Source organism: Lepidochelys kempii, chromosome 1 (genome assembly GCF_965140265.1).
Source record: "Lepidochelys kempii isolate rLepKem1 chromosome 1, rLepKem1.hap2, whole genome shotgun sequence".
Classification (NCBI taxonomy): domain Eukaryota; kingdom Metazoa; phylum Chordata; order Testudines; family Cheloniidae; genus Lepidochelys; species Lepidochelys kempii.
Window position 1 is genome coordinate 99638635 of NC_133256.1, and position 27652 is coordinate 99666286.

General features: G+C 39.8%; 2 protein-coding genes across 15 annotated transcripts in view; one reads left to right on the forward strand and one right to left on the reverse strand.

Moving 5' to 3' along the window:
- The window catches only part of PCCA (propionyl-CoA carboxylase subunit alpha), a 420612-nt gene that overhangs the window by 331966 nt on the left and 60994 nt on the right, over nt 1-27652 (forward strand). For 13 of the 14 annotated variants that reach the window (XR_012159457.1, XM_073348756.1, XM_073348763.1 and 10 more), the window contains one exon: nt 10669-10722. Coding sequence is in view for 13 of the 14 variants with exons in the window: in XM_073348756.1 (XP_073204857.1) it covers nt 10669-10722 (54 nt within the window). In the remaining variant the exon portion in view is untranslated. Of the gene's footprint in view, nt 1-10668; nt 10723-11200; nt 11444-27652 lie in introns of those variants that run through there. The other variant, XM_073348787.1, reaches the window with a different exon arrangement.
- Nucleotides 14961-27652, reverse strand: part of GGACT (gamma-glutamylamine cyclotransferase) — a 111613-nt gene continuing 98921 nt past the window's right edge. Inside the window, exon 6 of the mRNA XM_073348849.1 lies at nt 14961-15600. The gene's annotated coding sequence lies outside the window, so the exon portion shown is untranslated. The remainder of the gene's footprint in view (nt 15601-27652) is intronic.

Here is a 27652-nt window from a genome sequence, read left to right on the forward strand (position 1 = left end):
AATAGTCATTTTATTAATAAGATCAGGGTGTCTGCAGACCCTACAAGTTATAGGAAAGAGATTAAGACTCTGAAACCCTGAAATTACTTGAAAAATAGTATAAATTTATCCATGATTCAGCATTTTTTAAAAATTACTGCTGGACATGTAAAAGTGTCACAATGATGACTTTTTCCATGTGACTGAATTTGAACGACTTCAGCTTTGGGCATCCGAAACAGTTGTCTTTTAAGGATGGTATGAGTAGGAAATGAGTGACCATCTCACTATATACCCAGGCAAATATATACAAATGGGTCTTTCTAGCACATCTATGTGCTATTAGGGACTATTCAAAGTTTTCTTGCAGGTTCGTGTGGCTGGACATGAACCTCAACTTTTACTTGCATGCTCCACTCTCAGAATTTACCTGCTGCTATCTAAAGAAAATCTTTAGGTTTTGGTGTCTGTTCACTTTACTAATATTCAACAAGAAGCAATATATATTTATAAAAATATAAGAGGTGTTCAGAAGAAACCCAACATATTTGGTGTGCATCCATACATGTTTTCAGATGAGTTTCCATCAAAACTAATGGGAAGTGAATGAGGACATATTACAGCAGTATACAGCATTAGGAAGCTTTTATTGTTGCTGACTAATAGTAGTTAGATTGATTATATACCAAACACATGATATTTGAACTTGCATCTTCATTTAATTCCCAAGGCACAGAATGTTGCCATAGCTGAACATGTTTACTGCTAGGTAGCTGAGCCCACTAATGGGGTCCTTGAACTGCTGGAATACAATTGTCATATGAAATGCGTGCATGGGTCACTTCAGCTGCTGTACAACAAATATTTTGAAGTGTGTTATACAACAAGGAGTGTAAAAACCATAGTTATTGTTTCTCCTGGAGATATTATCTGTAAACCTCTGTTTTGTTGAGAAATCCTGTAGCTTGAAAAGTTATTAATGTTGTGAGTGTCCATATATGTAAAATTATGGTTACAATGTGATTAACCCTTGATATCTGCTTATTGGAATCCAAATTGGATTTTGTGTTATGTTTCTCTAGACTTGTTCCTCTGCAAGGACCAAATTAGACTAGCGTGTTCCTATAGGTCCATTTGTCCCCAAAAGCATTTGATCCCTGAGTCTTAGTGTATCTTCCTTCAGCAAGTCTTCGCCCTAGAGCCATTTAAGCAATTAACATAAATGAATCGAATAATTCCAGCTGTGCTTTATTAATTTTCAGACATTCTAATTTCTCTTCATAGTTGATTTCATTCATCTAAATTTGTTTAACCGGTATATTCTTTGTGAACATAACATTTCTTTGAAGATTGATTTATGCACATAGGGCTTGATCCTGAAAGGTGCTGAGTGCTCTGATCCCAATCCAGCAAAGCCCTTAAACACATAAGGAGTAAAGAAGGAAATGATTTTCAAATATTTTGTTTTAAAATGTATTTATGCAAATTGTAGTCTAGATATTCAAATTGTTGCGTATCTGTCACCCGATTAAAATAAGTAATTAGACATATGAGTCTATTTTCACTCATCTGCTAAAGGATCTTGGCTCAAAATGTGTAAATAAAGGAAGTACGGGTCTAAGCAAAGAGTAGATCAGTGACATGCAAAAATGGGTGGGTACCAGAAAATACCTTGATCCTGCAAAGTTAAAATTTGAGGGTTCCTGTTCTTAAAATTAACTGTGTGCTTAAGTGTTTTGTTGGATAGGAGCCAGAGTACCTTGCTGACAAAATCTCAAAAATAAAATATTGCTGAGAGTTTAATGACTGTAGATTATTTCATTGATCTGGTATCTCAAAACAATTTTGCTTATTATAGATTATGTATTATTTGGGTTTCAGACCCTAAATACAGGAACTGCAAAACATTTTTGTTTGTTTAAGCAATAGATGAGTTTGGAAAGATTTACTGAGTGAGGTGCATGAAGACTGATTGAAGTCTTCCAGTAATACACAGCTACTGTATACTGTTTCATTTTGAAATTGTTGCAGGGTCATTTTTACTATTACCTCTATGAAAGAGAAATAAATATTGTGTATGCTCCCACTTCTTTTTCTTAGATGAGAGAGCAGGCCTGGCTTTTCTCAGAGCTTATAGGATTACCCTATGTTTTCACATTTGCTCTGTAAGCCCCCAATCATCACAGCAAAAGGAGCTCATCAGTGTTACTCCAGACATGATGAGATGGGTTGCTACTGAGTAACTGATTTTCCTTGCCTCACTTGTCACCTGTTCTTGGCAATTGAAGCAAATACAAGAGATCTCTCAAATACCTCATTTAAAAAACAAAAAAAACCCCACAACCCCCCTCTCCACTCTTCCCTCCCCCATCTCCCAAAAGAAAAAAACTTAGTGACTTTTGCTGAAGTCTGCAGCATTGTATTTCAGGCTTCCTTCTTTTTTTTTAAACTTATAATCTATGTTGTGTGTATTTCTCTGTGCTGTCCCTCATTATTTCCCTGCCTCCAATTGTGCAAGCAGAGTGGCAGTTCAGCAATTCCTCTTTCTCCACTAGCTCTGAAACCTGATTTTATGACTGAATAAAACAAAAGTTTTCTTTACTTCTCTTCATTAAGAGACAAAAACTTCCAGGGCTTTGCTTTCTGTACCAGGCCACCCACTATGTTCTTTCCCTCCCCGTGCTTCCCCTTCCCACTCATGGAGGAGCAAGCTAGGGTTGGGTATTTGACCAGTTCAAAAATAATTGGTCAATTGACCAGTCAAATATTGTCAAATAATGTCAAATGTTTTAAAGCACTAATTTATAAGAACAGTCACAAAAAAGAGTAAGACTTTATGGTCTCTAATAGGCTTACCCTTAGATACTTATACCTAATTACAAAAAAACTGAGTTATTTTAATTCAGAAACACCATGAAATGATTTTCTCAAATATGAGAGTAATTATTTTTAGGTTGGCCTTTAAATGTGGACATTATTCGTAAATGAATGAAATTAAAAATAAAACACACACAGCATCCATAAAACCAAAAAATCACTTATGCTAGATAGGCAGCAGGCCAACTCTACCAACCGTTTTATGGCTGTGCATCTTTACTGTTTATGTTGGGGGTGGAAGTTTAATGGCTGTGAGCCCTCCTCTTCCTCTCCCACTCCCTTCTGAGTTTATTTCTATATCATTGTCTAGTCAGTTTAGGTTGTAAGCTTTTCAGTGCCAGGACTGTGTCTTTTAACTTGTTTTAATATGCTTCGTAAATGACATGGCATAGAAATAAAGATATACATACATACAATGTTTGTTCTAGAAGGTTCAAGCCAATCAAGATGCTAAACTTCCAATTAGTTGACTTTTTTCCAAATAGGTGGCATTATCATGCAGTTAAAGTGAGTGATCAAGATATTTCAGTAGGTTGGCTAACAGGTGGCACCATGAGGCAATCAAAAAGGGGGTCCTCTTGCCTACATCATGACATTTGTGCTGGAATATTTGACAATATTTGACCATGTTCAAATAACATGTGACAAGTTACATTATTTGACCCATCAGTTGACCAGCTTGCAAAGTCTAGAGCAGGCTAAATAGGGCAAATCAAAGACAAGGTGCTCCATCTTTGAAAAATCCCTCTCAGGAACCACATAAAGGGAGCTCAGACTGGATAATTTTCAGGCTGAGCAAAGAGAAAGAGCTCAGAGAATGGGCAGATTGCTTGGTCCTCTTCATTCCCCTCTCTGCCTCTGTACCTCAATAAAGACTTTTCCAGAGACAGCTCCAAAAGGACAAGTGTCAATGTTCCTCTTTGCTCTCTCCAAAATGGACCAACAATGACTCTTCAGGATTGAGGCCAAAATTCCACTCCCCAAAACCTAAACTTCATTGTCCTTTCCATCACCACCACCTGTAAATTAGCAGTGATTTTTTCATAGATTCATAGATACTAAGGTCAGAAGGGACAATTATGATCATCTAGTCTGACCTCCTGCACAACGCAAGCCACAGAATCTCACCCACCCACTCCTGCAAAAAACCTCTCACCTATGTCTGAGCTATTGAAGTCCTCTAATCGTGGTTTAAAGACTTCAAGGAGCAGAGAATCCTCCAGCAAGTGACCAGTGCCCCATGCTATAGAGGAAGGCGAAAAGCCTCCAGGGCCTCTTCCAATCTGCCCTGGAGAAAAATTCCTTCCTGACTCCAAATATGGCGATCAGCTGAACCCTGAGCATGTGGGCAAGATTCACCAGCCAGATACACAGGAAAGAATTTTCTGTAGTAACTCAGATCCCACCCCATCTAACATCCCATCACAGGCCATTAGGCCTATTTACCATGAACAGTTAAAGATCAATTAATTACCAAAATCATGTTATCCCATCATACCATCTCCTCCATAAACTTATCAGATAGGTCTTTTCCCCCCACTGCTTCCCTTAGAAGGCTATTCCAAAACTTCACTCCTCTGATGGTTAGAAACCTTCATCTAATTTCAAGTCTAAACTTCCCAATGACCAGTTTATATCCATTTGTTCTTGTGTCCACATTGGTACTGAGCTTAAATAATTCCTCTCCCTCTCCGGTATTTATCCCTCTGATATATTTATAGAGAGCAATCATATCTCCCCTCAACCTTCTTTTAGTTAGGCTAAACAAGCCAAGCTCCTTGAGTCTCCTTGCATAAGACAGGTTTCTGTTCCTCGGATCATCCTAGTAGCCCTTCTCTGTACCTGTTCCAGTTTGAATTCATCCGTCTTAAACATAGGAGACCAGAACTGCACACAGTATTCCAGGTGAGGTCTCACCAGTACCTTTAAATGGTGTAGGCAAATTCCACTTAGTACAGTTCAAAATTTGGGGTTAGTGACATCGCATCCTAATTGAGGCACATGTTGTTCCCAAACAGTTGTTCTCAGCGCTGGGTTCTGTGTAGATTTCTTTTACACTATTTTTACTGATACTAGATCTGGACACTGCAATATTTGATAAGTTGGCTACTGTCCATCCATAGGTTACCTGGAAGACTTCATCTACAAGGAATGAATGGATCTACCTCAGCTATAGGTGTATCTACAATATTTCTCAACAGCTGAAGTCAGCTTTGGCATTAGCAAATTGGAAGATACATGAATGGTATATCCTATGCCTGACTGGTTTGGAATGTGATATCCAAAACAGAGATAAGGAAAGGTACAGAACAACAAGTTAAGGAACCAATGAGTTAGAACTTAGGTGATGGAGAAAGTGTTTTTTAACTTTTAAACAGCCATGATATAAATAGAGGTAGTTTTGGGGTGTATCTTCAAAGCGCACGTTCTGTGTAAGATAAGAATTACTTCCCAGAATAAGGGTATGTATATCTCCTTTGGTTATTGTACTGTTTGTTTTGTCTTTAGACAATAACTCCGGCTAAACTTTGGCTCAGCTGTTGAACGACAAGTGTAGCCAATCAGTTGGCTGTATGTTTTAATCAACACTTCGACTCAACCACATGGGCCTCTGAAGTGTCAGCAGGCAGTGCTGGGTGGTTCACCTCCTGGGATCCAGATTCCCCAAGTGCACACAATTTGCTGAATAAGTTAATGTGGCTCTAATCTGCAGTAATTTATGCAATTTCTTCCTCTGCACTCCGGAACTCTTACAGCTCTTCCAGGCACGGCCCTGGTTAAGCAAGTTCCTTAATGCAAGTCTTCTGCAGGGAACAGAGATAGGAAAGGCATGTGTGGAGTCAAGGGGCTTCTTCACAGACTCTTGTTGCCTCCAGCAGATCTCTGAGGTCCATGTGGATCTTGGGGGGTGTCTTTAGGTTTATGAGGTGCAACCCCTGGTCTCATCCAGGTGGAAGGAGAAATGTGAAGGAAGAAATTTGGGGAAATTTTGCAAATTTTAAATACTGATTTTTTCTATTCCTCTATTTTAAAAATAAATCACATGTAGTATAGCCCATATTTTCATAGGTTAAATTATCTAAAGTGTCTACTAATTTGGGGTGAATCGGTGTTTGGGTTCCCAACATGATAAACCTGATTTTCAAAAGGTGTTGGTACCCGCAACTCCAGTTGAAGTCTACGAGAGCTACAGGTGCTTTGGCATCTCTGAAAATCAGCTCCTTAGTGTGTCAAGTTGGAAACCCATTGATCGACTCTAAAGTAATGGCCGCTTTTAAGAATTTTTTAGCTGCGGTATTTAAAATGTGTTCAGAGTATTCACATGGGCTTTGATATTACTGTAATTATTTTTTGCTACTTTTTGTGTTTTATATTCTGTATATTTTAATACATTTTACCCCACTGTTTTTGCCTTGGTGCCAAGCATTGACTAATAAATATATATATATGCCATCAATAATATTTACATATTTCTAAAAACCCAAGTACTCTCCATCTTACCTTGAGCAAATGAAGTAGTTTTCAGTATCACAAGATATAATTTGTTTGCTAGGCTTTAATGTATTTTTTCTTGTTAGTGAGTATTCGTTTTGACGCAACACATTAGTTGTTCATTTGTAAGCAAAGCAACTGCTGTTGGTCTGTTTCAGTTTCTTTGTTTGCAGTCATTTCTTCTCTCCACCTGCTCACAGCAGGTAATCTGCAGATCCAAGAGTATCTGAACACTTTTGGCAAATACCTCAAGATCTTCTTCCATTCTAATCATGCCTGTATGGGTGTGGAGTCTCTGTCTCCCTCTCATATTTTGTAGTTTGGGGGGAGTTTTCCTTCCCTCACCCCTCTTTTATAGCTTGTTTCTCAATTTCATTTTTATCTAAAGGTACTCATCCATTGCAGGCTTGAGTACTGAGCTGATTGTAACCCTACTGCATCATACACTGAATAGCTCATTGATACCCAACTAAGTGGAACTAATTTTCTATGGCAAAGCAGAAGAATTTGGAGTAGTCACAGAAACCTCTTGTAATTTAGTGGGAAACACCAGATTGAATTGATTCCTTGTGAAATTATTGCATATAATCATGCAGATATGTGTGATTACACCCATGTCTGTACTTATATGTAGATAAATGCACACCAGTTTACACTTCCTAGTTATATAATGTGTTTACACAGATTATATCCTGAATGTACATGTTCTATTTATGTGTAAATATAAATATATACATACAGCATAATATACACAAAACCACATGTATATAATATTAATCATTGGATATAAATTTGATAGCTTTTAGAATTTAAATGTTTTTTAAAGTTAAATCATATTTTCTACAAGTTTTAGATTAGCTGTCTGGCACCTGAGTTCCCATGAAAAAAACTATTATGGTTTTAAATGGGATTTTGTTAATTTAGAATCTCTCAACCTGTGTTAATTTAATCAAAAAGAATATAAATTATTTTTAAAAATCCCATGATTCACACATACAACATAACGTTACTATTTTCACAGGAGAAAATATATTATTTAGGCTTTGTGAAACTGGTAGAAATATACTTTGCATTAATTATTCTCTGCTTCAGACCTCTAAGCAAATGTTTTGCAAGTTACTTTAAAAAAGGTTTTTACACGTTGCAAGTAAATAGCTGTTCTTTCTGGTTACTTGCATTTGATTACTTTCCTGTTATCACACATAATATGAAACCATGTATTAGAATGTATAGTGCATGTAACTATACAACTTAGAATAGGTGGAGACTGGTATATTCTTTTTCTAAAAAGGTAGAAAATAAGAGAAACTGTTAACCATCTTCTTTCATTTTCTTGAAAACATCAATTACATTTACAGGTCTCGGAAACAAGGCCACCAGTAGAACAGAAATAACTCCTTTCAGTATGGTTTTTTTTAAAAAAAAAAATCACATTTAACAGCTGAGATTTATTTACAACTGAAATTTGAAATATTAATTATGATAATGTACTGACTTCTTTTGTAATATGGTGTTCAAAAGCCTGGCAGTTTTCTTTTTGGTCTTGGTAACATATGGTTGATTTGGAGAGTCTATCCACTTTTTTTTTTTTTTAAATATGCCCAGAAGGAAAATTTCTTTCACTCCCCCGTGTTTGTTAATTTTCCTCTCCTTTCCCCACCCTGACTTTTTTCTCCTCACTCTGTTAATTTGAGGGATGGATTTTAGTGCTTACAGTGAACTCTTGATACCACTGAAGACTGAATGCTGTACTGCATATTGGATATATAGTGTAAGCAGGTGCCGTGGGGACTTACCGTACTGCGATGCCTATGCCCTTTCAACAATGACAGGCTAAGGAAGAGGGTATTCATCTTCTTATCCCTGATACTGTGGTTATGGAAGACAACTTTTGGGTATAAATATGTATTTGGTATTAGGTTGTAGATTCTAATCTACAAGTTTCTGAATTTATTTTCTAGATCACTCAACAGTTATCACATGAGCAGGCATTTTAGTTACTTGAAAGTGTGGTGAAGTCCTTGCATTCTTTGGATCTGATTTTGCAAATCTCCAAGCATGCAAGGAGATCCTACATGTGAGCAGGCTCATTGGAAACCAAAGGACTGCTCATGTGAGTAAAGACTACCTGCATGAGGAGAGGTTTCCAGGATCTGATCCATAGCTATGAAAACCCACAAGTCCATTCACGATACTAAGTTATTGCTTAGAAAGTGTTTAAAGGAAAAACAGAAACAATATTTTGTTTTGCTTTGTATTCCTCTACAAAATGAGAGTAATGGGGAGATTAGCCAAAAAATTGGAAATTTTATCAGGCTATAAAATTATTGTTAATGGCCTCTTTAAGGGGATAAAAGGGCAGCACAATAAGTGACAGCACTCTAATGAGGGCGAGGGCATTCCAGGAAAAAAAGAAATTAAGTCCCTTAGGTTATTTTTTTTTTTAATTTGCCATTTTCTGACAGCTTATCAAGTGGTCAGTACTTGTTTGTTTTGGCATACAGTTCATTCATTGTAGACTATCGGTACTTTGTTCTTCTTTGCAGTTTCCAAAACCTGATTGTGTTTATACTAGACTGTGGGAAAAGTGTATATTCCTGTTTCCTTTATAAAAGTAAACGTCAGGTTTTGTATGAAATTTTATTTCCCATATTTTCCATTCCATTAATCATTATTGTTGAAATATGTCAGGCCTTGGCACATCCTTCTTTGTTTTCATATGATTGTACAGATTGCAGTGTCAGTATATGACCTGTTAATCAAAAAAATGCAAGTTTATGCTGTGGTAAGAAAGCTATGGCTTATATATATATATATGTATAAAATATAGCTGCAAAACATGCCACATTGTCAGCAAAGGGACAGCATTTGACTTAGTACTACTATTGTGTAGCATTTTGTCACTTCTTCGTAATTGTCTTTAAAATGTGAAAGTACTAAAGGTAGTTTGCATTTTATACCTATCCTTGTAATATATTGTTTGTGTTTTCATACAAATCTATACACAGGGCATATTGTATAGTATTTATATCTCTTTAAATTTAGACCTATGCTATGTATTTACACTTTTTGACTTTGGTCTTGATTCAGCAGAGCTCTTAACCACATATGCTCTGTGAGGGCCTATGCATTCAGTAATTTGACAAATGAGAGAGAAAACAGAGATATGACAGAGCAAATCAGAGAATTAGTATTCTGACAATGTAATTTATGTTAAATAGTCCAGCTAATTGTATTAAATATTATCTTCTGTAAGTCAGACAGAGGAGTACATTTTCACTTATTTTACAGGTAAATTTGAAATGTTAAGTCAAAACGCTTCTTCCCATGAAGATGCTTTACAAATATAGTATAAAATATAAGTTTGGTCTAATATAGAATTTCTTGGTGAAATGTGTGTGCTGTGAACAGCTTTTGAACTGAAGGAGGAAAAGACTCAAAAGGAGCAGTAACTTCTCGTATATTTCCCGTGTTTAGGTTATAGGTAATATCATGTATAACCAGTAATGTGCTTTCTTTTGCATTGTTTAGTGGCTTAATGACAGTATGCTCTATGATTGGTCAGAGACTTGAGCCAACAGCCCCAAGCCCAGTAGATAACCAAGTGTTTCACAAAATTATTTTTTTTCTGTTTTCAAAGGAGGAGCATTGTGTGCATTTATTTTACAGCACCCTATCACAAAGAGGAGATGAAAACGTCTCTTTAGAATGAGTGACATGCTTAACATTTATAGAGTTGAGGTAATATGGAGTACATGAAGTGAGAATACAGATATACATGCGCCATAGAATCACAGACCTTAGAGGTGGAAAAGTCCTAGTAAGTCATAGAACCATAGGGTTAGGAAGGACTGCATGGGTTGTCTAGTCTAACCCCCTGCCAAGATGGAGGATTCGTTATTTCTAAACCGTCTAAGACAGATGGCTATTCAGCCTCCTTTTGAAAACCTCCAGTGAAGGAGCTTCCACAACCTCCCTATGCAGTCTGTTCCACTGTTGTACTGTTCTTACATATCATAACGTCCATCTCCCTGAAAACACATACATTCTTCCTTGTACGTAGACATGTTTGTTTTCAGTACTCTTCAAAGTAAATTTGTTAGAATCTGTTAAAGCAAAAACTAGAATTTGATCTTAAGCATGAATCAGCTTCTTAGCACTGAAGCTCTTAAATAAATTTTTACGTTATGTTTATTTTGTGCGTATGTAATATAGCTACAGGCATTTTGGTTATTTCCTGCAGACCTTACAAGAAGACAACAGCACTGCTTCAACTTACTGAGAAAGCTACTAATTAGTTTTTACACCTGTTTTTTTCAGTGCCTCTCTCGAGATGCAGCTGGAAACATAAGCATTCAGTTTCTGGGCACAGTGGTAAGTATTCAAGATCTACTATGCTACATTATGCCTGTATTGAAATATAACTTAACAAAAAAAATAGGCAATTGATAATGACTGCACACACACGCCTGTGTTCATGAATTTTGTCAGTATCTGTTTTAGTGTGTGTTTGCTTCAAAGTATAGGATACATAAAACCCCCATTCCAGGTATTTCAAACCGGATGGAAGCAGAACTATCCTTCAGTGAATGCTACAAAACGGTTACATTCCACATTTCACTTGCTATGATTCTATAACTTTTTGGCCCCTAAAAGGGTAAGGTATAAATGAAAGTACACTTGTAAGAAATAGGAGATTTTAAACTTGTAATCTATTGGCATATATTCAGATTTCAGTCCATTTCATCCGATTTCTCTCCTTCTCCCACTCCCTGCTCATCCATTGGTGTTCTGTACATCTTTGTCTGAGCTGAGGGCCAATTTCTTTCACTCTATACTTCTCATCCTCAAGGCATTGTAGTCGCCATTCTCCCAGCTAAGGAGGACGAGATGAGAATAGTTTTTTAATGGGCAATTCAAAGCACTGCCTCCATCAACATCTCACTCTACCGAGGAGCTGAGAGCTGTTTCCTGCAGAATAATAGACTAAGAATCATGGCCAGGTCTCTACCATAGGAGAAGTAAGCAATCGGGCAGATCTTTTGCCTCTTTCGTGTATCTTGGGTACTCATGTATAAGATGGAAAAACAAAATTGTGTGTTAAGTGATAGATGCTTCTAAGGCTACATACTATATATCAGAATGGTATCTTAATTCTGTCAGTCATGTGGTTAAAGTGATACTTAAAGTGCTCTAATTGTATTTTTCCAAGTTTAATTCTAAACTTAAAGCTTTGAACAGATTAAAAAAAAAAAGTAATTCTCCTCAAGGATTGTGCTTTTACTTAGGTCTCATTATTACCAACTACATTATTGGTGTTTAACAGTCAGTGTACACTGTCCTATTTATGATGTTGGGCTTTGGCACTGGTCATTTGCTTTGCAGGAAAAGATGTTGCTACATGGCTGGTCTGATAGTCTCACAGCAGGAAAAAATATTTATTGAGACTGTTGCATAAGAATACTAACACATCTTGGTCAGTTAATAGTAAAAAGTCAAAGCAGACTTTAATCAAAACCCTATTTCTGAGCATCACCAAACTTCAGAAGGTACTGGTCAAATCCATGACGAGTGACATTCTTTTTTTTTTTTTTAAGTGGGATGCAAGTATGTGTTTTTATTATTGATTACTGTTATTATTAATTTGTATTGCAGTAATTCCAGGAACCCCAGTGTTACACCAGTACCTCATTGTTCTATGGGCTGTACAAACACACAAGAAAAAGGCAGTCCGTACCCTAGAAAGCTTACAATCTTGATATGCTTTAGCTTTAAGATATTGAGAGAAAAACAAATAGAATATTAGTCATTTATTTAATTCTCTATTGCTGATGATTACTGTCTTAACTAAAACTAATATTGATTAGCTCACACTGCTTTATCAAATCTGCATCTGTTCAGAAAAACTAATAATTCTTTAACGAAAAAGGGAAAAAACCACCAGAATATGTTTTTGGAGATGGGGGGAAGAGAATAAGAGCACTTAGGGTATGCCTACACTACGAAATTAGGTCGAATTTATAGAAGTCTGTTTTTTAGAAATCGGTTTTATATATTCGAGAGTGTGTGTCCCCACAGAAAATGCTCTAAGTGCATTAACTCGGTGGAGTGCTTCCACAGTACCTAGAGTCGACTTCCGGAGTGTTGCACTGTGGGTAGCTATCCCACAGTTCCCGCAGTCTCCGCTGCCCATTCGAATTCTGAGTTGAGATCCGAATGCCTGATGGGACTAAAACAATGTCGCGGGTGGTTCTGGGTACATATCGTCAGGCCCCCGTTCCCTCCCTCCCTCCGTGAAAGCAAGGGCAGACAATCGTTTTGTGCCTTTTTTCCTGAGTTAGCTGTGCAGACGCCATACCACGGCAAGCATGGAGCCCGCTCAGGTAACCGTCACCCTATGTCTCCTGGGTGCTGGCAAACGCGGTACTACATTGCTACACAGCAGCATCAACCCCTTGCCTTGTGGCAGCAGACGGTACAGTACGACTGGTAGCCGTCATCGTCATGTCCGAGGTGCTCCTGGCCACGTCGGCCAGGAGCGCCTGGGCAGACATGGGCACAGGTACTAAATTTGTAGTGACTTGACCAGGTCATTCTCTTTAGTCCTGCAGTCAGTTCTATTGAACCATCTTATGGTGAGCAGGCAGGCGATACGGATTGCTAGCAGTCGTACTGTACCATCTTCTGCCAGGCAGGCATGAGATGTGGATGGCATGCAGTCCTTCTGCGCCGTCTGCTGCCAGCCAAAGATGTAAAAGATAGATGGAGTGGATCAAAACAAGAAATAGACCAGATTTGTTTTGTATTCATTTGCTTCCCCCGCCTCCCCTGTCTAGGGGACTCATTCCTCTAGGTCACACTCACAGGGAAGGTGCAGTGAGGTAAATCTACCCATGTATCAATCAGAGGCCAGACTAACCTCCTTGTTCCAATAAGAACAATAACTTAGGTGCACCATTTCTTATTGGAAGCCTCCGTGAAGTCCTGCCTGAAATACTCCTTGATGTAAAGCCACCCCCTTTGTTGATTTTAGCTCCCTGAAGCCAACCCTGTAAGCCGTGTCGTCAATCGCCCCTCCCTCCCTCAGAGCAATGGCAGACAATCGTTCCATGCCTTTTTTCTGAGCAGACACCATACCAAGGCAAGCATGGAGGCCGCTCAGCTCACTTTGGCAATTAGGAGCACATTAAACACCACACGCATTATCCAGCAGTATGTGCAGCACCAGAACCTGGCAGAGCGATACCGGGCGAGTAGGCGACGTCAGCGTGGTCGCGTGAGTGATCAGGACATGGACACAGATTTCTCTGAAAGCATGGGCCCTGCCAATGCATGCATCATGGTGCTAATGGGGCAGGTTCATGCTGTGGAACGCCGATTCTGGGCTTGGGAAACAAGCACAGACTGGTGGGATCGCATAGTGTTGCAGGTCTGGGACAATTCCCAGTGGCTGCGAAACTTTCTCATGCGTAAGGGCACTTTCATGGAACTTTGTGACTTGCTTTCCCCTGCCCTGAAGCGCATGAATACCAAGATGAGAGCAGCCCTCACACCTGAGAAGCGAGTGGTGATAGCCCTGTGGAAGCTTGCAGCGCCAGACAGCTACCGGTCAGTTGGGAATCAATTTGGAGTGGGCAAATCTACTGTGGGGGCTGCTGTGATGCAAGTAGCCCACGCAATCAAAGATCTGCTGATATCAAGGGTAGTGACCCTGGGAAGTGTGCAGGTTATAGTGGATGCAATGGGATTTGCTATATTATATTGCAATATTGCTATATTATATGGCAATTGCTGCAATGGGATTCCCTAACTGTGGTGGGGCCATGGACGGAACTCATATCCCTATCTTGGCACCGGAGCACCAAGCCGCCGAGTACATAAACCGCAAGGGGTACTTTTCAATAGTGCTGCAAGCTCTGGTGGATCACAAGGGACGTTTCACCAACATCAACATGGGATGGCCAGGAAACGTACATGACGCTCGCATCTTCAGGAACTCTGGTCTGTTTCAAAAGTTGCAGGAAGGGACTTTATTCCCAGACCAGAAAATAACTGTTGGGGATGTTGAAATGCCTATAGTTATCCTTGGGGACCCAGCCTACCCCTTAATGCCATGGCTCATGAAGCTGTACACAGGCAGCCTGGACAGTAGTCAGGAGCTGTTCAACTACAGACTGAGCAAGTGCAGAATGGTGGTAGAATGTGCATTTGGACGTTTAAAGGCGCGCTGGCGCAGTTTACTAACTCGCTTAGACCTCAGCAAAACCAATATTCCCACTGTTATTACTGCTTGCTGTGTGCTCCACAATATCTGTGAGAGTAAGGGGGAGACGTTTATGGCGGGGTGGGAGGTTGAGGCAAATCGCCTGGCTGCTGGTTACTCGCAGCCAGACACCAGGGCTGTTAGAAGAGCACAGGAGGGCGCGGTACGCATCAGAGAAGCTTTGAAAACCAGTTTCATGACTGGCCAGGCTACGGTGTGAAAGTTCTGTTTGTTTCTCCTTGATGAAACCCCCCGCCCCTTGGTTCACTCTACTTCCCTGTAAGCTAACCACCCTCCCCTCCTCCCTTCGATCACCGCTTGCAGAGGCAATAAAGTCATTGTTGCTTCACATTCATGCATCTTTATTTATTCATCACATAAATAGGGGAATGACTACCAAGGTAGCCCAGGAGGGGTGGTGGAGGAGGGAAGAAAAATGTCACACAGCACTTTAAAAGTTTACAACTTTAAAATTTATTGAATGCCAGCCTTCTTTTTTTTGGGCAATCCTCTGTGGTGGAGTGGCTGGTTGGCCGGTGGCCCCCCCACCGCGTTCTTGGGCGTCTGGGTGAGGACGCTATGGAACTTGGGGAGGAGGGCGGTTGGTTACACAGGTGCTGTAGTGGCAGTCTGTGCTCCAGCTGCCTTTGCTGCAGCTCAACCATACACTGGAGCATACTGGTTTGATCCTCCAGCAGCCTCAGCATTGAATCCTGCCTCCTCTCATCACGCTGCCGCCACATTTGAGCTTCAGCCCTGTCTTCAGCCCACCACTTACTCTCTTCAGCCCGTCACCTCTCCTCCCGGTCATTTTGTGCTTTCGTGCACTCTGACATTATTTGCCTCCACGCATTCGTCTGTGCTCTGTCAGTGTGGGAGGACAGCATGAGCTCAGAGAACATTTCATCACGAGTGCGTTTTTTTTTTCTTTCTAATCTTCACTAGCCTCTGGGAAGGAGAAGATTGTGTGATCATTGAAACACATGCAGCTGGTGGAGAAAAAAAAAGGGACAGTGGTGTTTAAAAAGACACATTTTATAAAACAGTGGCTACAGTCTTTCAGGGTAAACCTTGCTGTTAACATTACATCACATAGCACATGTGCTTTCGTTACAAGGTCACATTTTGCCTCCCCCCACCGTGTGGCTACCCCCTCAACCCTCCTTAAGTTTCACGCGGCACTGCTTCGGGTCCCTGTTATAGCCTCTGTCCTTCATGCCCTGGGAGATTTTGACAAAGGTTTTGGCATTTCGAAAACTGGAACGGAGTTCTGATAGCACGGATTCCTCTCCCCATACAGGATAGCTCCCGGAGGCCAATACTGTCGAATTGTGTCCACAGTACCCCAAATTCGACCCGGCAAGGCTGATTTAAGCGCTAATCCACTTGTCAGGGGTGGAGTAAGGAAATCAATTTTAAGAGCCCTTTAAGTCGAAATAAAGGGCTTCATCGTGTGGGCGGGTGCAGGTTTACATCGATTTAATGCTGCTAAATTCGACCTAAAGTCCTAGTGTAGACCAGGGCTTAGTGTGCACCGTCAGGCACTTAATGTGGCTGACGTAATATAGACTAGTTTTAACGTGTTTCTTGTTGGTTGAACCTAAAGAGAGAATTTTAATTCATAGATTAGAGAAATGGTAATGGAGACAAACCTTTTTCTAAGTCTGCTTTCTAAGCTACATGTAGGATCTTTTCAGTGTTTGGAAGCAGAATTGATAATCCTTTGCTACAGAAGAGGTTAGCATCCCTGAGGTATAGTAGGTGAAAGTTGGAGGGATGCAGGGTGAGGTAAGAGAATTCTGGACATTCTCTCCTTTGCAGATTGGCTCTTTGCTCTGACTTCCCTTCTCCCTCAAAGTCCTCCCTATGGCTTGTCTCACTCTCCCTGGTGTCTATGCTCCTCTCCATTCTGCTCTCCTTATCACCTTCCTTCCCCACTCCTTTGCTCTTATTAACAAGTCCCCTCCTGCCTTCCCTGCGCCCCAGCCTACTACTCAACAGAGAGGGGGAGAGATTAAAAAAAATCAGAACTGCCATGATGTTTGTCAGCTGTCACTCTGAACTATATTTCAGCCCTTTCCACTACCGTGTATCTGAGTTTCTCTTCAGATTACAAGCTTTGGGCCAGTAACAGTATCTTCCTGTGTGTTGGTGCAGCATCTAGCACAGGGGGATGGGCTGATATGGATTAGTGCTTTTTGGGCATTGCTGTCGTATCATTAATAATAACTAATAAAAATATAACTCCAAAGCCAGAAAAGAGGAGCCCTTTCTCCACTCCTGGAACCTCTTTTTGGGGACTCCAGTATGTATGCACTATCATGCCTGTTACTAGGATAATCAATGCATTATAAGGTTGGCAGTGGGTTTTTTCCCTCATAACACTAACTGCTTGAAAGAAATATTTGGTGATATGATATTTAGATTTCTCAGTATCCTGCTTGCATATGCTATGCATCACTGTAGAAATTGGTTATAAAAACAATTTATATTTGATTTTAATATTTTCTATTGAGAGAGGAAAAACTAGCTTCAAGCATTCTCAGTTTCATACGTATGCAAATTCATCATGAGTTTCAATGCTGACAAGCAGTGTGGTGCTACTTAGCACATGTCCCCTATACCTTTTCATCAGCGCATGTTTTTAGAACCAACTGATTGGGACCACAGTCATCCAACTTGTCACGAGGGCATCAGCTTAGATAAAATAATTCACTTGATTTCCTGACAGACAGCAAAGGCAGTTTTGCTCCTGGTTTTTGATAAGAGATGAGTCTCAACTTCACTGAGCAAGCTGACAGACACTGAAGAGAAGCAGAGAATGCTTCTCTATTAGAATCCTCATTGGCATCCCTTGTAGTTAGTTAACTGACAGGGGAATGTACACTTCAACAGAAAGACTTGCAATTAAAGAAAAGGCTTTAATATGAATCTTAAAGCATAATGTATAGTAAACTTGTAAAGATTTTCTGTTAAGGAGCAGCAAAGGTATTTGTTTCTCCTGTTTTAAAAGGGAAAATGGAAAAAGTCATGCTACTGTTTCCAAATTAAGTAGGGATCATGAGTTTGAATTCCACAGAGTTGACATAATTCAGAGGTTCTACGTGGGTCTTTAGTAATGTTTCCTTTTGCTGGACATGACTAGAAAGTCTTTGCTATTTGGGACTCTCTCTTCTGTTAGTTCATAGTGGCATTAGGCAGTTTATGTGTTGTTGTTATTACTAGCAGGAGTAGTATAACAGTAACACTGAGGAGCCCTAGTCATGGACCAGGGCCCCATTGGGCTAGGTGCTGTACAAACACAGAATAAAAAAGGCCTGAGAAGCTTAAAATCTAAGTCTAAAACAAGAAACAACAGATGGATACAGACAGATGGGGGGAGTACAAGGAAACCAGGAGACAGCTCTTTCTCTGTTGTCTCACAAGACATTGTTTTTTCTTTTTATCCAATAAGCCTAAGATTTTCTAAAGTGAGGCTCCTAACCCCTTATTTAGGCATGTGCCTGATTATCAAAAAGTGCTGAGCACCCATTATCTTCTGCTGACCTCAGTCGGAGCTGTTGGCTTCTCCGTACTTTTGAAATCAGGCAGGGACATAAATATAGATATAGGTGCCTAGCTTTAAGTTCTTCTTATTGAAAATCTTGGCAGAGATTATTACCTCACATAACTTTTGATATCGTATGTTACAACCCTGGTGAGTCCCCCTGGACCCAAACCTTGTATCCCACATGCTCTTGGGGCTGGCAGAGTTTAGGCACCATCTCTCTGTCTCTGGACCTCTAGGCACATACTCCAGGTGCAGACACTGTGTCTGATACCCTTCTTGGCAGAGGCAGTCCAGTTGCTCAGGCTCAGTGCTGGTTCTCCCAAGCCTCTCCAGAAGCTGGTGCACTCTCCTAGAGTTCCACCAAAGCTGTTGACCTTCTGGTTTACTGTGTCTTTCTTCTGGGACTATGGGACAGGGTAAACAAGCAACTCACAGACTCTGCAGAGGAATTTTTAAGCACAAGTACTTTTGCTCATAGAGAAAGCACAAGAGCAAAATCTATAGATCTGTGGAAAAACAACACAACTGGCACACAAATCCCTTCTCTGGTGTCCTCACCACCTTTGGGGTTTGGCTGTCCTTTCAGGGGTCCCAGTACCCCCTCCTGTACCATCCCTCCCTCCTTTTCGGCCATTAGAGTCTCTGTCTCCCCTGTAACAAGCTCCCCTCAGATTGTTCAGAACCTTGTTAGGTTTCCCCATGTGTCTGTTTTTAACAGCAGGTCCTAACACCTTTTTCTTTCTTCCTTCTTTTCTGCTAGGGCGTTTCCATTGCTCCAACCCTATCCCCTGCAGGCAGTCTGGGAGAACCAGCTTCCTTTAACATCCCGATTGTTCTATCCGGGCTGAGCTGTTCAATGTTAGCAATTTTTCAGTTGTCCTGTACTGACTTCCAGACAGGGTTTGTGACATACGTGTCCAATCTTTGCTAGCAAATAGCTGCTGCAGTACACATTAATGGTTTGATTTTACAAACTCTGTGTATAACTTTATCAGAATTCATAGGTTTTACATAGACAAATTCACCAAACCATCACATCCTGTTACCTGGTTTATTGAATACTTTGTCATTTTGTGGACCTACAGTAAATCTGTGTACTAGTCATAGATTAAAGCTAGGAATACAAGAACATTCTCTTCAGTTTGTTTTTCCTGGTAATGGACTTGCATTGGTATGTGCTTACTTCTCAGACACCCTTCCTTTACCATTGCCGATGCTTATAAATTGTCGACTTTGAAACTTTTCAAGCAATGTTATAGTCAGTTTCTTTCCTCTGTCTTCTCTTTCTTGCATCCTTGCATGGTCCAAATAGCGGTCGAGAATGTGACGCTTCCATTGTATGACACTGTGACTCATGTTGCAATGGCAAATGTTTAATAACCTGCTTCTTTCACTATTACAGATCAGTCCAATTCTGAACATGCTTGTTTTTCAATATATAGCACTACTGAAACTTTAGATATGAAGGCCTGTGTGGACTTTCAAAAGTGATTTTGAAACCTGTGAAAGCTACAGATATTCTATCTAATGGGATGTGTAGACAGTATTAATAGCAAGGAAAATATGTCTCACACACTTTAATCTTGCAAACTTTACCTTGGTTTTCCACAGTTCTTTTTTGGTTTGTTTGTTTTCACAAAGTACCTCTAATTGAGTTTTGCCCTCATCAAGAGTCGAAGCTTGCTCCTCCAGAGTAAGCAGTGGGTATGGTCTCTAGAGTCTGAAGATCACTCGGGATCCTTGCTAATCTGAACTGAATTCCTCTGAAATCATAGCAATCATGGGAATCACTCTTTTTCTTTACCCTGGCTCCAGAGCACTTGGCAGCATTGCTCCAGTGTGACTTCTGGCAGGGGAGTTACACAGTGCAAAAGGGACTCCAGGGAAAAGTTAATAATTGCCTCAGGAAACGTTATTTTTTTGTGCATTCCTTTTGAATATGATGGTGAGCATCCTCTGGCCTACGTCTCTCCACAAAATGGCCCTGGTTGCTGCCAAGAGAAAGGAGTGATCGCCACACAGAGATTTCACTTTGTCACACTGAATAGTTTTAAAGAGTAATAACATATTAAGATATACGTTGGAGTTGGGATTTTTAAACGTGCTTAAGTAATTTCAGAATACAAGTCTCCCTGAATGTCAATTGGACTTTGTTCCTAAGTCACTTAGACACTTGAAAATCCCAACTGAAATCTCAAAAAAGTAAATAAAAAATGTATTTTTTGCATTTAGTTGTCTGTTTTAAAAAAACAAACAATCAAAAAATCCACAAGAAATTACTTCTGTTTATCAGCTGTAACATTTAAATAGTCCCATTTCTCTTTGAAGTTCATGCCTTCAGAGATGGGCAAGTTCCCACGTTTGTTGCTGCAGTTGACTCCTGAGAAGTTAGGTTGCCAATGTAAAGCAGTACGTCTTCTTGGATTGGGGTGACTATCTTCTGTAGTGGCAAAAAAAAAAAAGAAAAGAAACTTAAACCAAGATTTTAATAAATGGGTTTACTGCAGTTAGGTACCTAAAGTCTTATTTAGGCTACTGAATAAGTGGCCTGACTTTTAAAAGTGCTGAGTACTGATTAGCTCCCATTGATTTCAGTTGTGTGGAGCTGCTGGGTGCCCAGTGCTCTTTGAAAATCAGGCCACTTGCTTAGGTACCTAAATAAGGGCTTAAGAACCTAAGTAGCACCCAATTATTTAAATCTTGGCCGATGTTTTTAAATGAAAGCTTAAAATTTCCAGTGAGAATAAACAATGATGGCATTTGTAGGGTGGATTGCACTATAGTACTTGAATATCTCAAATGATACCATTTGCCTCCCAGGAAAACGAACAGAACTTTGTAACTTTCTCTGTATTTTGCTTGAAACATTTAGACTGCCTCTTATTCAGCTTGTTGATACTTTCTGCAGCAAGGACAAGGGTTTAGACTTGGTGGCTGCTTGAAGGATAAGTTAACAGGTTACCAAAGGTAGTTCAATTATTTTCCTGTGGGTGGATTAAGACCTACAAGTAGTGATTGAATACTGCCGTATTAAGATAATTACATCATGGTGAATGTTGAGCCTTTCTTTTCTGAGAAAGATTGCTGCTGCCAAAAAACCAAACATATGTGTAGCCTGCATTTTTAAAACAGCTTTTTGATGGCTGCAGCTTTGGCATTTACCCAAGAGCTGTTTAGGAGATATTAATTTATATGGCTGAGAAGCTTAACCAGGGATCTTAATGAAACAAAGGCATGATGAAGTTAGTAAAGCTAATTTAAGTCTCAGAATGTACATTTTAAATTAAGTTTTTATTGATAATAAATATACTTTGTTTCTCATTAGTCTTCTAAGCTTCAGTGATAATATCTGTAAAGTAAACATGTTTTACCAAGATTTAACATTAAGAATGCTATTAATATGGCCCTTGGTACAGCAGCACAATTAGATTTCAAAGTGAGCATTTAAGATGTAACAGCGATTAATGACAACCATCGAAAACAATTTTGAACTCCATCGGTTTAACTCAGGAGGGTAAACTTAATATGATAATATATCTAGTTGAATTGTATCAGCTTAGCAGGAAAGTATGCAAATATGTGACCCTTACCTAGCATCTAAATGGATGCTGTGCTGATAGATTTATCAGTTCCATTAAAGAACTTTAGGGAACTTTGGAATTTCAGCAATTGTTCCCTTGGAGGCTGAAAACCAAACCTGATCTCATACTGGGACCATTCTGGTCTGCATATTTCCATAATTTGCCTTTGCTACTAATATGACAGCAAGACGCAAATAACTGTTTCTAATAATATCAAATAGAGTTGTGGAGGACAGCATTTTAATGTAGTAAAAGACCTCCCCGTGGGGTTGTTATTGCCATTGTAGAACAGCAGTTACACAGTTGCAACAATAGTCTCTTAATTGATTCGTTTAATTAGCAAGAGATGAAGCTTGTGTTCCATCTTGTCTTCTGATATCGTGGGGGCAGCTACAGAAAGAATTCTTTGCATTTCTCATACTTTATACTCAGGTATAAGTACACTTAATGAAAAGTTCCAAATGCACTTTTCTGCAGAGGCAATGTTTGAATGTTTTATGCATTTAAAGCTTTCTCTTATGATTTTTATGATTTAAGAACTGCTTCAACCTTGGAGTCTAGGAATAGAATTTATGACAAAGCATTGATGTATTAGAAGTGGGAATTTGTAATCCAGATTTGCTTGCATTTCTAACCTAAATATTCAAGTCTAAGAATTATAGGAATAATGGATCATTGTAGTAACAGTTCACTAGATTTAGTCTGGAAGAAATAAGGTCAGATTAGTGAAACTGGCCATCTGCCTTGTGCCAGCTTTTTAGTGGTATTTTTATTCCCCCTCTGGATAGACAATGAATTTACATGACCACATGGTATAGTCGGTAGCATGTGCGAGAAAAGAGATTCTCTTTGGGCTTGATTATAAACAAGGATATGATACAGTGTTTGCTTCTGGGAAATGAAATAACTTTTTATTCAGTATGTTTTAAAGGCATGTAAAATAAAATAAGTATATTTAGTTTTAATTTGATTTTCCTTTCCTCTTAGCTTAGTTTTGTCTTCTGTTCAAGGTTATTCTTCCTTATGGAGGGAAAATATTTCTAAGAACAAGACACGCTTCTTGTTAAATGCTAATTTAAAAAATGAAGGTTACATTGGCTTACTTCCATTGTCATCATACTGACCTAAAATAAAGGAGCTCTGTCTTATAAGTCTAAAGTAAATCACAACAGGGAACGAAAAATTCATCCCTGTGCTCAGAAGATTTCAGAGCTGTCTCATCCTGTTTTCTATAACACTGTTACGAGTGGGTGCTGTGGCACAGGAGATGCCATCAAATTAGGAAGCACTGTGCAGCTTGGTGTAACTCAAGGTAGCAAAGGGATAGTGTGGTGTTGAATGGGCTGTCTTTTTGAGGGACTGTAAATGAAGAGCCGGCTCACTTACAATCATTAAGGTTCCCATGGCAATTTGCACAAGCCCCATAGCACTTTGCATTCTCCGTGTCTTGGCCAAATTCCACTTTGTGTAATTACCTTCTGTCTACATAAATTCCCACCGCAGTTTCAGCTGTATTTGGTATTCTACACTTCCTGTCCTAAACAGTTGTGGTGCTGCTGTGCACTGTCAACAGGTGCTGTGGCTGTATTTCAAGTGTGGGTGAAGTGATTCCTGTACACTTCTTTAATGAATTGTTTGGTCCTATTGCCATAGTGTCTGTGACATAAAACAAGACACTAAATTAAAGTGGTCACGACAGACAGCACAAATAGCCTAACTTCTCAATTTCGCTAGCCGATCATAAAGAAAGTCTTCCAAGGGATGATCTATAGGCAGACAAATCTTTGACCAGAAAGCTTAACCTTGAACAATATGCCATGAAGGTCAGTAGACTTGGGTTCTGGTGGACTACTAGAGGGAGTGAAGTAGACAATCAGGAACCTTCCTGTGAAAACATTCTGCTTCCACATCTCAGTAGCATGTATATCAAGGGGCTATGAGCTGAACTGTCTCTAGTGATCTCTACCATTGCAATCGGGAAAGGTACATAGGAAGAGAGGCCATCTCTAAAGTATCCCACATCCCAAATCTTAAATCAAACTGAAAACCTTGCATCGCACCTTGAAGCAGATGGGAAATCAGTACGGAACTCTGAATACAGCTGTAATGTGGCTGTGTACTCCTTTAGAGCAACTAGAAAATTCATCCATTTCTACAGTTCAAACCCTTGTCCACACTTGGTTGTCTCTCACCTTGACTATTACAGCTGCTGCCTCGTCCTCCTTTGTTGATTTCATCTCAGCTCTGCTGCTGCTAAAATAATCTCTTCCTGTTGCTCTGATTTCTCTCTTCTCTCTGAATTGGCTCACTGCCGTTTATGTGAAGTTCAGTTTTGTCTTCCTTTTCAAGGCCCTGCATTACTTTGTTTTACCCATGTCACATTTCCTCCTGTTTGACTTCTAAACATCCTTTTGTTCAATCTTTCTTCCACACTTGTCTCCACAGCTAGTTCCATCATACCTCGGTGCTCAGACTCTCACTTTTCTTATGTGCCAGTCAACCTCTTTCTCTTCCTCCAAGTTTCTTTTAGAAACATACTTTTTCCCAGAGGGCTTATCACTGATGGTCTCTTCAAGATATCATCTTTGATCTGAGTTTACACCATCAGCAGCTGGCTTATGTGCTCATTGTATCATTCTCCCTCAGGTCCCTCTGATGGGGCTGTGAAAAAAGGAGCAGGAAAAAAATGCACTAAAGAGAGGATGAAAAATTGAGCAGCTTGGATGGAGCAAAGGTAATGAATTAAAAGATGGTGGCAGAGGAATAGGCAGGAGCTTGGTTGGGCTGCACATTGAAGGCATGGACAAGAAGCATAGATTTGATGTAAAAGTTGAGGGAAAGCCATTGAAGGGAATGGACATGGTAAGGTAGACAGTCGTCTGTGGTAGCATTTAAGAGAAATGGAAATGTAAGGAATGACAAGGTGAGAGACCAGAGAGGAGTTTGTAGTAGTTGAGGTGAGAAATAATCAGTGCTGAAAAAACTGAGGGGGGTGGGAATAGAAAGAAAGAGATGTTTGGAACTGTTGTAGAAATGTATTGAGCGAGTCAGTATGGAGGGAGAAGGAGAGGGCACTATGGTTCTGAGTAGAGAAACAGACTGGACTGTGAAATTGCCAATGTCCCCTTGTGATATAATTGTGGACACAGATGAGCAAAACTAATTGCTCTAAACTTTCTCTTCACCGCAGCAAAATATATTTAAAACTACATTTTCATTGCTGTAACAGGTCTCTCAGGAACCTCTGTTTCTCTGAAGATCAGCCAATCTGCCTACCCTGCAGCAAATAAGTACTGGCACAAGTAGGCAATCCACCTCTTCAGTTTATTCTTTCCCTGAAATATTTATAGCCATTGACCCTCAGAAGTAAATGGCTACGAAGGAGGTGAAGGGCAGAGCAGTTGTGGTAGATCCTGTAGAGCACAGGAAGTATCATGCTTGTGTGACGATCCTTCAAACACCAGTCCTTAGTTTTGGCGAGATGCCATATTTGCAGCATGCACAGGAAGTATTATCATAGCAAATTGTGTTATGAGCAACAGAGCCACAACAAGGTCCTTCCTGTGTCTGGTGGTGGTTTGATTTGGGAGGAGAAGAGAGGAGAGAGGTCAGGACAACGGGAATGGAAGGGGAAAGTCCACACTGTCCAGTGAAAACAAATTGCCTAGGTGGGTGCCCAAGTGCTTCAGTGCAAAGGATATGGTAAAACTAGCTGGAGTACAGCAAGATTCCATCAGCGCTGCAAAGTCCAGTTTCTACTAATGCTGTCCTGGCCCACCCAGCTCCGCCCCTCACCTCATTCCAGTCCCTCCTAAAGAGTCATTTTTTCTGTAATACTCTCACATGCTAACTCTGAAAAATGCTTTCTTTGTGCCAATGTTATAAGAGGGGGGAAAAAGTGATATCAGAATTTAAAAATATCTAAGTTAATATCCTGTTATCGGTCTCCCAGTGCTTAAGATCCTCAGGACAGGACTTTTGTTTGTATCTTGCAAGCACCAAGCATAATTGATGCTCAAAAAATAATGCATTATAGAAGTGTGCTGGGAATCCTCCTTCCCTCTTCAGAATTAGGAGATCAACAAGCTATGCAATCAAATGTAGTCTGTGCCAAAGCCAGGTCTGCACCACTCTTTGACAAGGGTGAAGGAGATCAGAGACATCTAGATACTCTGAGAGGTGTCTTGCAGCCAGCTTGCCTACAATCTTACTCAAAATGGGAAATATGAAATCAAGCTATAGTTGGCCAGATTATCAATCTCATATGATGGCTTTGTGAAGCAGAGGCTGCACTGATCCTTCCCTCAAAGCACTAGGCCGCCTGGCCTCTCTAAGAGAGGCATTTACACTCCCCACCACCAAAGAGTTATTTGCCCACAGCCATACAGTGAGTCCATGCTATTGGGATTAGAACTCTGGAGTTTCATGGTTCCCAGTTGAGTCCTTTTGATCACGCAACAGCAAATATAGCAAACCTAGGTGCAATGAGCGACATCCATGGTAAATTTGCAGCCTTAAAAAGGCAAGAGAGAAGTAGTCTCAAAAACGTATTTAGGAATTATAAGCATATTAATTCATATGGAAAGAAGGGATTCATGAAGGCATTATAGAAGAGCAACATATATGGAGAGACTAAGTTTCAGTATTTTTAGCCTGAGGTAGTGTTGAGTTCACTTGAAAAGCAGAAAGAGTGTAAAGAAGAGAAAGCAACTTTTACAAGAACTCATACTGGTACACCAACAGTATCCTGAATGAGGAGAGATCAGAACCTTTGGTTTTAATCCAGGAGGAGTTGGAGACCCAAGCTAGAATAATATACATGCAGCAGAATATAACTGCAAGGTATTGCACATATTTGAAGATCAAGAGAATTGACAGGTTGATACTGCTTAACCTGTCAAAATCCAGCTGGAAGGTGGTGATGGAAGCTGTAGAGAAGGTTAAGAAGAGATTAGCACCAGAGATAAATGGAATTCTTGAAATAATCCACCATTAGTGCTCTGAAGAAATAAAGGTTTAAAGAAATATCGGTAGGGTGCCTAGAGAACAGCAAAGATCTTAGACGCAAAGTGTCAGGCAAATAGAATCGCTATCCAAAATAGAGGGCAATTTTTCCTCAGTGGAAACTTTAAATTTGTGTCCTTGTTAAAAGGAAAATACTTAAATTCAGTGGTAGTACATAATATCACCATTTTTCATCTGGGAATGCTAGACAAACTATTGTAGGAAGAAAAACTGCATGAATGCCAGGGTCATAGAAGCATGCTTCAATAACATAGAAGCGCGTTGAGAGGGTAAGCAGAAGAAAAAGAACAGCAAGGTAATGTAATTTGATCATCTAAGATGTCAGTTTTTCAATCGTTCATTTCTTGCTCTTCGTTATCCTCCAACATTTGTACCTTGCTTTTTTCAATGTAAGATTCACCATTTAATTATTTGCTACAATACAGCAGAAGCTCAGTGTTTAAAATGAGAACTATGCATCAGATACTGTTTTTCAACTTAATCCTGGAAAATTTGATGGGAAGGCAAAAGGAACCAGGCATCAGTGATTTCCCTAAAATTCAAGAATGATGTTTTCACAAAAACATTACTGAACAATTTGGCGTCAGTAGCCAGTTTACCAAGAGTAAATGTAATATACATGAAAATTACATCAGATTGTGGAAGAGACTGCTTTAGTTAAGCTTGTATAAGGCCTGGTCTACTCCAAGGAAGTTTCCCAAAAGTTGTAATCAGTTTTAAAACTGGTTTTAAACCTAGTAGAAGATGTATTGTAGAACTGGCTCCAGGGGGCATGAACCAACTTCAAAACCACTCTTAGCACAGAGGGAATGCTGGGAGTCTGTCCAAAGATAGGGAGAAACAAGACTGCTACTCCACTTCCTCATTTCTTCTTTCTGGCTTCGT